At 45.6% G+C, this 16,133-nt stretch overlaps 1 protein-coding gene across 2 annotated transcripts in view; it reads right to left on the bottom strand.

The window, feature by feature from the left end:
- Positions 1 to 238: 238 nt before the first annotated feature.
- The window catches only part of CAMSAP2 (calmodulin regulated spectrin associated protein family member 2), a 41,601-nt gene continuing 25,706 nt past the window's right edge, over positions 239 to 16,133 (bottom strand). For both annotated transcript variants that reach the window (XM_061550503.1, XM_061550504.1), the window contains 7 exons: positions 13,246 to 15,661; positions 11,250 to 11,389; positions 8,677 to 8,903; positions 7,771 to 7,867; positions 5,246 to 5,367; positions 4,207 to 4,325; positions 239 to 3,749 (listed from right to left, as the gene is read on the bottom strand). In XM_061550503.1, the coding sequence (XP_061406487.1) occupies positions 3,396 to 3,749; positions 4,207 to 4,325; positions 5,246 to 5,367; positions 7,771 to 7,867; positions 8,677 to 8,903; positions 11,250 to 11,389; positions 13,246 to 15,661 (3,475 nt within the window). In that variant the 3' untranslated portion in view covers positions 239 to 3,395. The remainder of the gene's footprint in view (positions 3,750 to 4,206; positions 4,326 to 5,245; positions 5,368 to 7,770; positions 7,868 to 8,676; positions 8,904 to 11,249; positions 11,390 to 13,245; positions 15,662 to 16,133) is intronic.

The raw sequence follows: 16,133 nt of genomic DNA, 5'->3' as shown, positions 1-16,133 counted from the left end.
CACGTAAACAGAACGCGCAAATTCGTTACTGGTACAGCACACCTGTGTGCTGGAGAGTAAATCCACAACATTCACAATCCGAGTACGATGTTTTTCCAGTAATTGCATGTTCTGTTTACGTGACAAACTTTAATTGGTGGCGGGTTTAACGACAATTATATTTACGCGATCTAACCCAAAGAAAACCTGTTGTGGATGATATTGGTCGCGAAAGCCTAGGTGTTAAACAGAACAGGAGTTATCTCCATGCTTTATTAAGAGTCGTAAGACTTGCTTAAAATAAATATACAGCAGTTTACACCAGTACCGATGACATACAGGCCTTGGAGAACAGTAGTGTAAAATCCGGTGGGGGAAGGAGGATCGGAAAAAGCACTACAACGGTTCTTGGCAAACCCAGCAATAACACTACCTTATCATCTTGCCATGATCAGATCAGTGCATACTGCACCTATGTACACAACTATTCACCCTCAACATCACCATTCACCTTGGCATCTCAAGTTCAATCTATAAATTATAAAGTAATGTTTTTCCGCATGCATTTAAACCAGTACACCACTTGCTTAAATCCCAAAATGAGCATCTTAGAAAATAAAAGTCTACTCACTTCCTCTATCAATACAGATCACATTTTAAGCGTTCAAATATAATGACACCAAGCCCCCCCCCACTCTCACCCAATAAAAAAAGCACATCTTCAATCGGACACGCACCAACACCACCAAAGTAATGAATCTCATTTAAGAGTTTGCAAAAAAAATTGCCAAGATTAAATACATCTCTATAAATAATATACTGTACTAGTGCATTGTTCGCAAAGCAAGCAACTCGCGTTCAGCCGGTTAAAAGTGACAAAAGGAAATTTAAACGACATTCACCCCAATTCCAGTTTCATCATTGGTCAAGATAACTATGCAGCCAACTGAAAAAAATGGAATGCCTTTTGCACTTAATCAGATATTAAATTCAAACTTTTACACAGAGGAAGATAAATCAACATTTTTTTAAATTTCATTGAACTTTGTCCTTTTGGCTACAAAACATTTACAAGCATTAAGTCACAACAATATGTATAACTCAATTAAAGTATCCGTGCCAGCGCAGTTTGTTCTCCGCTTTCATAAAGTGTCATTAAAAAACAACATCCACCGGAATGTGAGTGTTTTAGTATTAAACCACACGATACAAAACCAAGCGAGTACACTCGGCACCTTGGTCCGCAACACTCACATTCTAAACACCCTGTCACGTTGCACAAACACATTGGTGGGCTCGTAAGACGTTGTAAAGTATTCAACATGGCTGGCGGTATATGGAATACGGCTGTCCTATGTCATGAGAAATTTTGCCTTGGAAATATTGTGCTGGTATCACGCACACACGTGGTATTTAGTGTATTTTTGCTGTTGGCAGTGTAATTTTAATTGTAAATGGATGGTGTTATAGACGGGGGTAGAGCGGTGGTGCCGTGGTTAGCATACTGTGCCATGAACCCGGCTTCCTGAGTTTGATTCCTGGCTCTGGCCAACATAGGTGGTGAGTGATAATGCACTGATGAGCATGGTCAAACATTCCTATATCCACGTTGCATGTGGATGAGGCCTTAATTCAGCAGCTAATTAACAAAGGGTGGAAACATAACTTTTAATGTGAGAATTAAATTATGTACACAAGCCACCAGCCAATAACACGAGCGAACCAACGGATCATTTATCATTAGTGTCCCATTCGTGGATCCAAAGTAAATTAAGTGCATACAAAACAAATACCAATATTTTCAAACACAACACTTTGTAAGCTTATATTTGTGCACCACCGTAGGGAAAGTTAGGGTTATGCAATTGGCCCGACATGATGTGGAAATCAACCAAATAATCAAGTTCCATGAACTGAAATTATGTAATGTTGGTATGTGAATGAAAGAAAATCAAACGGCGTAATTAAGTGACTGGGAATTCCTCCCCAAGGTCATAGCATATACACATTGTAATGCTTTATTACAGGTAATGGTTGACTATCTTTAATTGAACGTTGAATGCTTTAAAAATGCCCAACTTCCTTGCCTTGGGGGTCGTCTCCAACGAAAAAGATGTTCAAGGTCCATTGTTAAGCAGCTCTCTCCAATTATGTCGTATAAAAAAAAGGAAATGTGCATGAAGTATAGAAATTGTCTTTTTGAATGCAGGTTTCATTGTTTTTCATTTTCTGCACATAAAAAAATGCCTGTTTATGTACATGCATGAAATGCAATGTCATGGTTGAGCAATTCTTGGATATTCCAAGAATGAAGTTCAGTTTGTATGCAATCCAATCATAAACATCATCAACTGGCTCACAAAAAAACCCACCAGTAAATCTATTAAGCTATTATTGATAACAGGGCAGTTGTATATTGTCATGCATTTTTTAATGAGTACTGGTTTTATGCTATTCGTAGGTTAAATGCATGTGCTATCCTATGTCTAAGCCCTATAAAAGTACATTATTATCGCCACACATCATAAATGTTCCTGCAATAATCCGTTTATATAAGAAAATGTCACGTCATCCTCACATCCCATACTTTAGAAGTGTTTGCAAATTAATCCCATTGTTCACGTGCCAGCAAAAAAAGTAGTTTTGTAATTTTAGTCTACCGTAAGGCACACCCCAAAGCAATTTCAGTACCAAAAATGTGATTTAATTAGCTGTGCTCTGAACGTAAATATTTATTCATCGATTGGCAATGTGCAATTACAGCCAATTACAAGACGTGTCATGTTAAGCTCCTTAAAACCAATGCTAGATTATCTTGCCTTGCGAGTAAATTTCTTAATTTTTGATTAGCTCTGCAACCGCAGACAATATTCCATCACTATGATCGCTTGCTCTGGTTTGAAACATAATTCCATACATTTTTAAAAGAACCAGAATATTCTCCTTGAACTGCTGGCAGGGCCTTTGACATGAAGCACCTTTATACCCAATTCTACATTTTATATTCGGCTTTGAAAAAGGCAAAAGTAATTCAATATCCAGTCGTTTTTCTTGATACGAGAAAGTTTTCGGTGTCGACACAAAGGTAAATATCACTTATAGCTACACGAGGCAGTTCAGTGGAAATTTCAAGGTTTTTATGGCCAAGGCAAAAAACGTCTCTAACCCCTAATTTGAATGTAAAGCTCAGATGGCAAAAAGTCTTATCGAGGAGGCAGGTATGTATCCCATTGTCTCCTTCCATCTAACTTAAAAAAAAAACCCACAATGAGAAGTCATCTTTCTCAGCCCATGGCAGTGTTGAGACACCAATTCTGCTAGGAACTCGGTCGCCCTTCGGAGGATAAATACAAATGGCCCGTGGTGTCAGCGTGTGCAAGAGTCGATTGAATGAATACGTGTACATCCTGCAAGGATCAGGGCTTGCCAGGACCCGGCTTCTTGCTGGCAGTGGCGGTGGAAGACGAGTACGTCGGTGTGGTGGGGATGATGGTGGAGGAAGGCCGGCGTGGTTGCCACAGGTGGTTCTGGATGGTGAAGGCGTCCATGCTGACCGAAATGGTCTTGGCGGGGATGGACGTGAACTGCTTGCGGTCCGAGCTGTACTTGTAGAGGCGGTCGAGCATCTTGGCAGACACGGCCTTGGGGCCGAAGCCCGTCACGCGCTGTATCTCCTCTGTCTCCGGGAAGAAGGCGTAGAGGGCACGGTACTGGCAGCCAGCGTCACGGAACAGGATCATGTAGTGGTTGGCGTCGCAGCGCTCCAGCTCCTGCCAAGGTCAGGAAAAACAAAAGGAAGCTTTTGCGGACGAGCCTAGCCAAAGTACAACTCAGGGGGACTGCCTTGGCAGTGGTGTAAAGGGCATAAGGTCGAAAATACTTTATCATCACCGCCGTCAATAAAGTAGCTTTGTTCAGGTTTAGAAAATAACCATACGTCAGTTCAATGCGTTCTTTCATGGAAATTATAATTCAATTTATCCACACACTTCCTGTGTTGTGCCAACAACTCGTATTGGCACAAAGGATGATGTATACAAATCTTTTCTGAGCTCTAAGTAGAGAAATGAGGTACAACACCAAATCAACAGAACTAACGGTTGTAAAAACTCACACAATGCGATGTGTAAAATAACAAGCTTACAATTATAAACCCCCTGGCACCGGTTCAGCATAATCTCTCAAAAAAGGTGCCCACGTGAGAAAATTTACACCCTGGGGCCTTACCTCGATGACCTTTTGTTTTTGCAGCTCATTTACTTTGCCGGCGAGGCAGCAGTAGGACAAGGCGTTGTGGATGATGTGCTTGTTGGATTTGGCACTTGGCTCCTTGTACAGCTTTGGACCTGCATACAACGTAACCACAATTAAGTTGTTATCTGGATCTCACAATACAAGGGAGAGCATTCTACGTTTGGAACCCAAGCCCCATGCACATGATCCCATTTGGCACCGTCATCTCGACTAACTCCACTCCGACAGCAAAGCACACTATTTTTTGGCCTGTTTATATAAAGCCCTTCGTCATTCCACTTCTGGATGAAGGCCTGCCCATGTCATGTCAGTCAAAGCGATTGTTGGACCATATATCACTATGCTGGTCAGTACGCGTTGGTGAAGGGGTGGTCATTTACAGACATCTGCCCATGGATGTTAGCCATGACCGATAAATGAATTCAGGTTCCTGGGTTCACAGCACAGTGCACTAAACATTCCATAATTCTCTAACTTACCAATGCAGAATATTTCATTCGCACTGGTTCCAGTAGTTTGCTCACTGTGACATAACATGCAAGCGATAGAACACCGATGCCAATGGAGGCTGGGCGGTCAGCCCCAAGAATAACCAGCCTGGTCTGATCGCACTGACACCATGTGTGTCCCACACACTCTTGCCCCTGACATCACTTCTCGACCCGTGCCACACGGTTACGAGTCGGGTGAAGGACAGCACCCATCGTGACGTCACGAGGCCCAACGTGGGAGTAAGGTGTGCACATCTTGACGTCACTTGTCGGAGTGGGAGGAGCGGGGGTAGGAGGGGGGGACAAGTCCACAGAGGCTCATGAAGTATGGAGACATGGATTCCCGCGCCGGCAGAGCACGCTTCCCGGTGACACTCTAAACAGGGGGTCACTCATCGCTAGGGGAAACAGATGTTGTCCTTCCCCCGCACCTCAGATTAGCATGGTTGGCTCCATACGGGGCATGCAAGAAGTTCAACATGAATACATGTGTCCATGCAGAGAGGTGGGAATTGGCGCACCTGTGTACTCCCCACCAGACACGTGGGATGACACCTGCGAGGCGTTGTCCCAGTCCTTGTCTGCAGTCGGGCTCTCGCCCGAGCCCGCACCGTCCGCATCCAGCAACTCCATGGAGCCAGACCTACACCCGCGTTCACATTCTCAATTCTACATCTCGTCTTACATTTGTAATGACAGGGTGACACCTGTTGGCCTGGAAAGGGAATCACGGGTACGGGCACGGTTAAGTAACAACCAATCAGAGAAGGAGATGTATCTGGGGAAAAGGTAACAGGTGGCGTTAGCCGTGATACTCCGGGAACCTGCTCGAAGGTTCCACGAGAGGGCGTGGCTGGAGGCGGGGCCTAGCCACGCCTGGGGGGATATAAGGGGGAGCGGACCCGGGGTTCGGGGTTCGTGTGTGGGATCCTGGGTCCTGGATGCGTCGCTGCTCGCCGACATCTCTCTGTCGTCCAGCCACGTGGAAGATCTCCTGCGTGGTTTCCATCGTCGTCATCGTCACGCCGCCAAGTAGCGGCGTGGCTGAGTGAGGGCGATGGGACCACGCCGAGTGATCGGCTGTGTGTCGAGTGAGGGCGATGGGACCACGCCGAGTGATCGGCTGTGTGTGTAGCCAGTAGAGGTGTTAATACCTAGAGTTATACTCAGTGTGAGGAAGAGCAAGTGTTGGCCTGTGTTGTGTCCAGTGTTAGTACTAAAGAAGTACCCTCTACACGAAATGTCACGCAAGTCACTCATTACACATTTGTTAATAATTGACTTCCTATAAACGGAACACACTGCGAAAACAATTACATGACACCTTAATATAAGAGTTGTGAAATATAACTGCATTATTACGGAGGTGGACATACGAGGAAAGTCGAGTTCGTGTTTTGGAATCATCACTAAGGAATATTCTGCTTGAAAGAAAACCTAAACTTAAGATTTGATAGAATGAAATGCATAATATTTATATAAACACACTGAAAACACAAATTATATTAATAACATGCTGAAAGAAAATATTGGATGCTTTCCAACAAGCGATGTGTGGCTTAGCCAAAACTCGTGGATACATAAAGCCACTGATTTTAATCCATTCTTATACTCAAGACGTAACCATAGAATCTTAAGTGTGAGAACCAATTGCATACCATTTTTTACAGACTACATGCTTCCACATTTCCACTGATAAGAGTGGACAAAACTGCACAAGGAAAATTAATTACAAACAATACAAACGAAAGGGCAAACACAAGAAATTATAACTGTGAACCGTAACGACTCATCAAATTGCTGGTGGTAGGCGCAGCAGCAATCATTACACAATGGATATAAATAGAGAGATGACTCGCACAGCAGACTGCTTGCAGAATTACGACAGCTAACAAAGTGCTTTAACTGGTGGTGTGCATCGAATCAGAATACAGTAAACCTCATTATTTCGGTACTTGATAATTCGTAATTGAGGATTATTCGGTATGGCTGCGCTTTCGGCATTTCTACAGTATTAGCAATTCGCCACGAGCCAAATTGTCGTACCGAACCGGTCCAATTTCGGCATACACGTGGAGCGTCGCCGCGCGCCACGACCAAAACAATGACTAAGTCTGGTGGTAGCGCGCACGGTGAGCGCGAGTGCGGACTTGTCGCTTTGGACTTTACCTTGTTTATGCACTCTGTGCAAGCCAACCCTCTCAAAGATGTCGTCTAAACCTACATCAAGAAGTAATAGAAAGGGACTGAAGATACAAATCCAACGTTTCGGATAGAATTGATGCACCTGTGTGTGTCAAAGGCGTATGGTGTGCGAAGAGTTTGGAAAACAAATTTAGAAAACAAAATTATTGGGGCAGGAGGCACTGGGGAGTACCATTGTACATAATTCAGAATATTGGATAATTCGGCAAGGCCAGAGCCCCCATGTGTCGAATTAACAAGGGTTTCCTGTATTTAGAGTGCAGGAGGAATCCGATGAGCTATGAAGCTTGTTGTCACAGATGTCCAGTAGTAGGGGTGGGTCAGCAAGTTACACCAACAAACATTACAAAAAACAACCATAGGAGTGCAAAACAGAGAAAAGTCACGATAAACAATATAAATAAATTATATAAATATAAATTGCCTAAGTACATAAATTGCTGCCGATGTGTCAACACCAAAAGCAAGCTTGGAGCAAGGCAGGAATACAACAACAAGTCCCAGACCACACCAAGACAACAGTCCCCCTGATAAAATTTTAACTATCGATAGATACATGGGTAAAGAATCAAAGTTACCAATCACATTTGCATCTGTCAACCCGGAGCAGTGCCTCCCCTATTACAGACCAATTTAGACCTGATTGGTCATCCTGTGCCCTTATAAATCTCAACGTTCACCCGACAAAGTCTCATCACAAGGGAGAAACACAAAGACAATTTTATTTTGTGCCCGTATTGAAATGGCTGTACGCCGTATGGACCAGAAAACTCAGTTTCCCTGTACGGGTTCACACAGGTATGCATTAGCAAATGTGGCTGTATGCAGGCTGGTGCAGCACCTGTTGGGACGTCGGGAACGGCCACCCTCCGGCTCGCTGTTGGTTGTGGAAACCAGGGAGAGGCTGGATGCCGAGTGAAACCTGTTGAGGGCGCCACCTGCATGCGGGAGCAGCAAACGCGGCCCTTAGGGGAGCCACCCCACCCACCCACCAGCCCCAACCACCACCTTCTCTATGTACAGTGGGGGTTCAACGTCATTGCCGATGCTTTGGAAAAAATATTGCTCGTGCCAAACAGGCCATAGGTGTGTCTCTCATTGTTCATGTTTTAAAAGAGATCACGTTAAAACAATGCAGTAATGGGACATTTTTTTTGTTGAACTGGTGGATGCCTTGGAAGGTATTTCATTTTGAGATGTCTAATTCAGACGTGTTATAACATCAAATTGTGTTTTATTGTGAGCTTGATTCAAGCAATATTGTTTGTGGACACCATCTGTTTGAGTTGTATAATTTCTCAGCTGGAGATTAACAAATGTAATTTCTATGGGTCAGTATACACAGACAGACAAGTTAAATATCCAAAGCAATGCTGTATTACAGTACATAAAAAACATACAATTGCAACATAGAAGCCTTAATTTATTTTTTACGTGAAGCACAAATGTATTCCTTTTGCAAATCCTTCCATAAGCCAACCTAAACATAACATTTTTTTAAATCTTTAAAAGCTTCATTATTATTTTCTTTAAATTGGCACTGCACAGACATCAAACTGTGCCTGGGCATATATTGCTGGACTCTCGTATTTCTCCACGTATTCTATCATCGTTAACGGCAGCATGAGTAAGGGCCTGGTTACACGCAGTCTATCTCATATTTCAAGAGAAAAAACTGTGGATTGGAAAGGAAAGGATAGGCACTGCAGTGACTGTGCAGTGGCTGAATCTTTTGACAGTCACATACCGACCGCGGGCTTGAAAGGCGACAGGCTGGCACTGCCGCCCTCTTCACGGTGCGCCGACTTGGGCCTGGGCTTCCTAATCTTGGCCTTAGCGCCTTTGGTGGCCTTGGTGCGGGCCTGGTGCTGCTCCCACTGCTGGTCCTGGTGGCGACGCCGGAAGACCTCGCGCACGTACTCGCGATCCGCCTTCTTCTCGGCCTTCTTCGCCTCGTCCTCCTCCACCTTGCGCCTACGTCATACAATCCCGGCAAGATGCTGTGGCCGAAGGCTTCGTGTAAACGTTTTTTTTAATCTTTCAATTATATGTTCGGGTTGTCACCGCTTAATTTAAGAAGCTATGGACAAAAAAATTATGTAAGAAAGTGTTCTTCTTGGTTCTTTCGGTAAAGTCACGCGGAAGGGAAATAACGGCTGCTTGCGTTGTGGCCGAAACGTCGTGAGAATTATTTTATTATGTTTTATTTGTATTATTTTATTATTTCCCTTCTATGTGACTTTACCGAAAGAACCAAGAAGATGAATCCCTGCAGTCACGAAAGCTTTAAATCGAAATAAGAAAGTGTTGTACTCCAAAGTCACATTCCGGCAAATGTGTTTGGGACAATGGTATCAACTCACGCAAGCTATTTAAAGAGTTAAAAACAAGTCTAAAGAGTGTTGATGACATCTGAGATATGTACTATCCTTACAAATTATGCACCGATTGCAAGCACAACTTTATTCTAATTGCACTATCAGTGTCATAGTACGAGATGAGGTGGTTCATTCAGAACTGTTGCATACGCCGTGTTCGAGACAGGCCCATGGAAGGAGATATCTCATAACTTCATCTAAAATCACTTCAATTGGCTTTTTATCCACAATACTACACTGAAAGGTTTGACCGAAAGGCAAACTAATATTCTGTATCCTCAGAGTTGAATGGGATTTATTTCTTGTGCCGTTATTGGTAACCAGGCTTACACATTCTTAGGTTTGTTCGGTAAAGTCACGTAGGTAAAAACATTAAAAAGTAAAATAAAATAAAAATCACGACATTTCGGAGGCAACACAAGCTTCCGTCTTACACAATCAACTGATGGTACTCAACAATTCTGGCTCAATGAATGTTACTCCACAGGTTCGAACTCGGCAACTCCGTGGTGCCAGCTCAGCTTCCTGACCCTGGCTGAACCACTTGGCCACCTCCACAGCTGAATTTTTCCTGTAAAATTTGCTTTAAAAAAGCTATTATAACCACCTTACTCAGAAAGCAACATAGTTTACACGTGTGCAAGAATGATGTATGTTAAACTTCTTTTGCACCGTACGTAGCCAACTGTGCTAATTGTAGGTGCGGGGAAGGACAACTAAATACTGCTATCTATCTCAAAAGAAAACTCATCAGTATAAAGTTTTTAACCCCCCCCCATCACCCCCCCCAATATGGCAATTAAATTAATAACAATGAACCAGCAACGCTCAAGTCAAATGTTAGTAAATGTGTCTGCAAATCGACTCCGGTTTCATTATTAGCCCTTACTTGGCTGTGAAGAAAAACGTCATGCCAGAGTAAATTATTTCTAAAACTGTGGAGTTTTAGCAGAACCCTACCATGCACCATTAGGTTGTGGTTAAAGGTCATTCCAAAAATGTATGTGGCCAATAAAATCCCGGCGCAATAGGAATGGTTCAAGTGCTGCTTAGAAGTTCATTTATAAATAACACGGTAACAGTTCATCACGATTTCCGACGGGTATTAAAAAGGTGAATGGCAGCCTTCTCTTCCAGGCCGTTTCATTCCCCTGCACTTCCACAATGAAAGATGCCGATTGTTCGCGCGAGCACATTCACACCCGCCAACCAAAGCTAATCCCCAAATGACCTCACCGCTGCAAGCCGCCCTCTAAGTCTGAGTTAAGTGGCTCATTAGCGAGCACAGATGACCCATAACGTTTGTAACATGCGCATCTCGGGTAACACTTCAACGTAGATGTCTCGGGTAAACACAAACATAATTACAAAGCAGATGTGGACGTTTCTTATAAACGGAAACACAATAACAGACATATATGCATTGTTAAACTATTTTTCACATCAGTGACTTTATTTAGAGGCCTCAAAAAAGCTACCTAATATCAGTGCAGTTACAACAGTGTGTGGTTGAAACATTCCAAAAGGCAACTTTTTGTGGGTGGCTAATTTTAGTTTCGGCAACACCAACTTCACTACTTAATCATGTAACTACCTCCCTTGGCACAAACATCAGTCGGAAAAACACAACCATGTTTCTGTAAAGAGACTTACATTTTCAGCAGAAAATAAATTAATGGCCACATACAATAAAAACACAAATCCTTGAAAGAAGCCATCACTGCATCACTGCTTCATAACACGACAAAGGCTGGCATGTGGAGTGAGATACACAGAAACCATTATCCATGACGAGACGACCTTTGATCAACACCACAATGTATTCCCATAAAATGCACTAAGGATGAAATGGAGCTGCCAAAGTGGTGTGGCGCGGTGTGCTACGATCTGAAAGCGTGTCAGCCCCTCTCATCCCCCGTCGCGCCCGCAGAATTCTCCGTACCTCTCCTCCTCTCGCTTCTTTTCAACCTCTGCCTCCATCTGTAGCTTCTTCAGGCGCGCCTCCTCCGCCTTCTTCTGCTGCTTCTGCAGGAAGGCCGCCTTCTTCCTCTCGCGCTCCTCTTCCGTGGGGCCCTGGTCTCCCTGAATTGGGTACGCGCGCACGCAGGCAGACGCGTCGGGCACTGAGGCACGGTTTTCTCCAGGAGACAAACGATGTGTCACCGGGCCCCCGAATACCGTTTGGAGTCATAAATGTCAGAATTCAAGCGAAGATACAAGCTGCGAGAGAAACATGCCCAGACAGTTTACCAAACAAAGTTAGGCAAATTGTTGAAATTCTTCAAACATAATTTAATACTTTTTTTTCCAGAGCTTTTACATTGTCTGGAATTGGCCGATGTGAGCATTTTCCGCCACTGGAACACATGCACATTTTATTGTGCCATATGCGATGGTGCATGCCTGTAATCCAGCGCTTTTGGAGGATGGATCACTTAGATTTGTGAGATTTCAAAGACATGCTGGGTTGGGAAATGGCTACAAAAATAGCAGTATAGAAAGTGGGTTTGTAAACTCCTCCAGTTCAAAGGTATTATCTCCTCTTACAAGTGGGGTTTTCTTCGGCGTACTCCAGTTGCCTCCCACATGCAAAAAACACTCATCAAGAATTGGCTTCACATCCAAACGCAAACCCCTTTTGAAAGACTCTTGAGCGGTTGATCTTACTATAATTTAAACAAATTTAGGGTTGGATTTTGCAACTGTCTTTCAAAGTTTTACACACAGTTACATTGCTTTGGCTTGACTGACCTCATCCCCCACCTGCTGCGGGACAACAGAAGAACACATTTGCTAAACAATTCCTACCGCACAAGTTTGAATTACGATGCTCATAGCTGGTTAACCACGCACCAGAGAGCTCTTCAAGATTATTCCCACAAATGGTATTATCTTAAATATGCAACGATAATAGGACGGCGTGGGGTGGGGAGCAATTACAAATGCAATCATGCAGTCGTTGAAGCAACGTGGTAATTATTCAATTATGACACGAACATTCCCACATTTCCCGTCTGTACAAGTTCAGTTCTGATATAAGTAACACACGCTTACATTACACTGGTGGGGGGAGGGGGGGAGAAGGCAACGGGAAAATTCTGATACAAACACACTGTAGATATAAGCACACGTGGCCTTGCTCCCAAGGGGTGTGTTTATATCCAGCTTCTTCTGTATAAATAATAAGACAATTTATAACGCGCGCAATGTTGCGGACTGAAGACGCAATTCTGAGGAGCGGAGCTGAGCTCAGTGTTAGATCGCATCGCGCGGTCCGGTGAGACTCGGTTAAATGTCGAGCTGAAGAGATGTGGCTTTAGATGGTTTTTGAACGAAGAAAAGTATCGATCGTTACGATGTGAAGAGGGATGGCGTTCCAAATGACGGGGGCTGCGACGGAGAAACAAGAAGCAATTACAGTCCCTGTCCTGAGAGTTTCAAGGAGAATGAAACGATATCCATTTAATCTCTGCCATCCGCTGACTTCCAAATAAAATAATAAATTTTTCTTTCTAGGAAATCCTGACCGAGTCTCAAGACTCTGTCAGAAGGGTCTCACCTGTATGATGTTTGGAAAAGTCTATTTGAGCTCTTTCCAAGCAATATCCAAACACTTTGATAAGAGCACCGACCCAATTAGTTTGTTAGTTAATAATTTAATCCAATATACTTCAATTTGGCATTCAGATATTACCTCCCTGAGGACGCAGTGATCCAAGGTTAGAGTCAGAGAGCTGCCTTAATGTACTGGCATACTTTGAAATCATGTTGAACAGCAGAGGACAGTTTGACAAATCAGTTGTTGTATCACACTACTCATTTTCACGAACCCACGCCGACCAACGTGCTGAAGCAAGTTCAATAACCCCCACGACAAGTATGGCGTGGGGATGCCCTCATCCAGCTGCGGATTGACAAAAGGCTGCACGCGCACATACCTTAAAGAAGAATCCCAGCGCTGCCTTCTGCTCGCCGTCTGTGGAATAATCAGCAGCATTCTCCGCTGCATCATCTTCCGACAGGAGGCCCTCGGGGGTGTTCATTCCGGACAGGTCCACTTCAATCAACCCCACTGGTCTCTGGGCGGGAGTCCCGACCTCTCTGGCCGGGCTGCTGGTGTTGGAGCTTGCCCTGCTTCCTCTCAGTTTGACCGGCGATCCTTCCATGGACGATTGATTCTCCATGGCGACAATGCTCTGCACTTCCTTGGGCGAAGGGGTTTTAACGACGGGTAACGGCTGTCTCGGCTGCGAAGGTGCCAGTTCGAAATCCGCAGCTTCCTCCGCTTCATCGCGTTCATCCTGTCTGCCCGGCGCCAGGTTCAAAGCCGTTTTGCTCGGGCTCACATCCCTGGAGTCAATGGTGGACTTCCCGCTGGAGACCGTAACCTTGTCACTGTCAGATTCAGCCTTCGACATGGTAGGGGACGAAACTTCGGTCTCGTCGTCGCCAAAACAGATGGTCGAGCTGGTCTGCATTCGCACTTCGTTGGGCGCGTATCGACGGCGGTGCCTGAGGTTATCGACGTACGGCTGCGGGCTGAGCACTCGTGCCAGGGAGGGCTGCGGAGACTCCTGGGGCGGACCTACGACGGAAAACCTCAGCTCGTTGGGTCGCGGTGTTGAGTTGTTTCTCGGGCTTCGGAGCTGCATCCGCGCCGGGGACTTTGAAAGGTGGCGGCGAGTCGGCGTGCGATTTGCCGGGGATCCTGAAGATGCGGGCGACAAAGAATAGGTGTCGTAATTTTTCTGCGGAAGCCTCGCCTCAGCCTCGGCCATGGCTTGCTGGCTGTCCCTCATCTGCAGCAGGTGCTCCTGTTGCTGGGCCATTCGCAACATCTCGCTCTGAAGCCCGCGCAGCGTGTCGTTGAGCTTGTAGATAGAGCGGCTGTACTCCCCAGAATCTGCCTCGCCTGCATTTTCCCTTTCCAGATCCTCCTCCAATGCACCGGTCACCTCAACTGGGAGACCATCTCCACGCCTGCCGGACTCATCGTAATCCCGCGGCTCTGCGGCCCACGCACCCATCATCTCTTCCGATTCTCTGTTATCTCCAAATGCTTCCGCTTCAACAACTTCTCGGCTTTGCCTAGACATGTCTGTCACCGTGTCGTCTTCGGCTCCACTGTCCACCGGCGCCTCCAACTGGGTTCTGGCGGGCAGCATTTGCTCGCCGCCGCTCTCCGACGAATCCCCTCCGATGCCTTGGGGGTCTAGACGGTCCTTCTTGCCTCCTTTAATAACATGCATGAACGCCTCCTTCCCAAACTTCTGCCTCTGCTTGGCGCACAGAGCCTCCACCTGCCGGCGCTGCGCCTCGATGGCCCGTCGCTTCTCCTCCAGTTTCATCTGCAGCCGAACAACCTCCGATGCCAATGGGTGATTGGGAGGGGACCCCGGCTGCTGGTCTTGCTCGGATTCTTTGGACAAAGCTTGGTCTCTGTGACCCCGGCTCTGTCTGGTGGCGATGGTGTGAGGATATCCGTTCTCCGAGCTGTCCGGGGTTGACCTCAGTGAACTACTCACGCTCGACTTGGTCTCCGCGCTGTTAAACTTCCGAAACTTCCTCTCGGCAAAGCTTGTCATTTTGACGCCCGAACTGGAAGACGTGTTGCTCTCAACGCTGGGACAGGGGCTTGGGCTTGGGCTGGGGACTGGAGAGCTCAAAAATTCACTCTGTGCTCCTTTCGCATCTGTGTTGTCGCTCGACTGAGGTTTCCCAGAATCATCCACGTCGGAATCAACCTCCACAATGTTGCCTTTTTCGCCATTCACTGGCTCAACAACCGGCAGGCCAGCCGCCAGGGCTTTCTCGGGCGTGTCATAGTGACTGTTTAACACAAAGCTTGCCCTGTTCGCATCAGGTTGACTCCAGGCGTCCGTTGAGTGAAGGTAAAATCCACCACCTGCCTTGCCCTGGGGGTGGGCTGCTGCTGCCTTGGCTGGGGAATTCACCCTCCTCAACACTGGCAGTGACTGGACATCGAAGCCGTCCTCCGCAGGCGACATGTTCCGCACGTCAGCACTCGTGACTGGGGCAAATGTGACAGATTTATCTGGGAGCTGGCTGCTTGCTTTCCTTCTGAACGGCACGGAGAAACCGTGCTCCTTCATCTTGCCGTCGTCTTCCGACTGTTCGCCCTCTGCCCCCAGCATGCCGTTCGCCAAGTTATCATGGGATGCCTCCCTTCCTCCGTCATCTTCTCCTGACATCAAGTCCGGGGATGCCTTTCCAAGCCCCCTGCTTGGTCTTTTTGCCAAGCTGTCCTTGCTGCGAGATTTTGGCATGGGCTTAGAGTCATCACTCACTCGGTCATCGAACTTGATTTCAAAGGAGACGGACTGCGACATGGGCCTGTTGAAATGAACAAATCGTGTTATTCAAAGGTAATATTAAATATGAGCGCGCAACAAAGGACCCGCTCTCTTAAACGACAAGATATTAACTGCCAAGGCAACCTGAGACGTGCAATGAAATATGTGTGCCCTAAATAACTGACGGTAATTACACTAATGTGGATAGATGTCATATAAGCAGTACACTTAGACTTTGTCAAAACCATTTAACGAGTACACAGCAAGGCATGAGAATCCCTGATCCATAAAATCCTGTTTGGAACATCACTAATACGACGTGCACAATTAACACTTTTGTCAAAAGGCCAAGCTGAATTTACTCAGATTTACATTGTCATGCAAACCCTATACAGCTAACTTATTGATAAAATCCCCCCCCACCCCCATCATATTCGTCAATAACACTGCCTTAAAAGCAACAAATATATCATAGGCAACTTCTCGGGCAATAGCCATTCTTTATAGATGAT

The sequence above is a fragment of the Lethenteron reissneri genome, chromosome 12 (genome assembly GCF_015708825.2).
Source record: "Lethenteron reissneri isolate LAM-NWPU_2019-01 chromosome 12, ASM1570882v1, whole genome shotgun sequence".
Taxonomy (NCBI): Eukaryota; Metazoa; Chordata; class Hyperoartia; order Petromyzontiformes; family Petromyzontidae; genus Lethenteron; species Lethenteron reissneri.
This window is presented reverse-complemented; position numbering and strand designations above follow the sequence as displayed.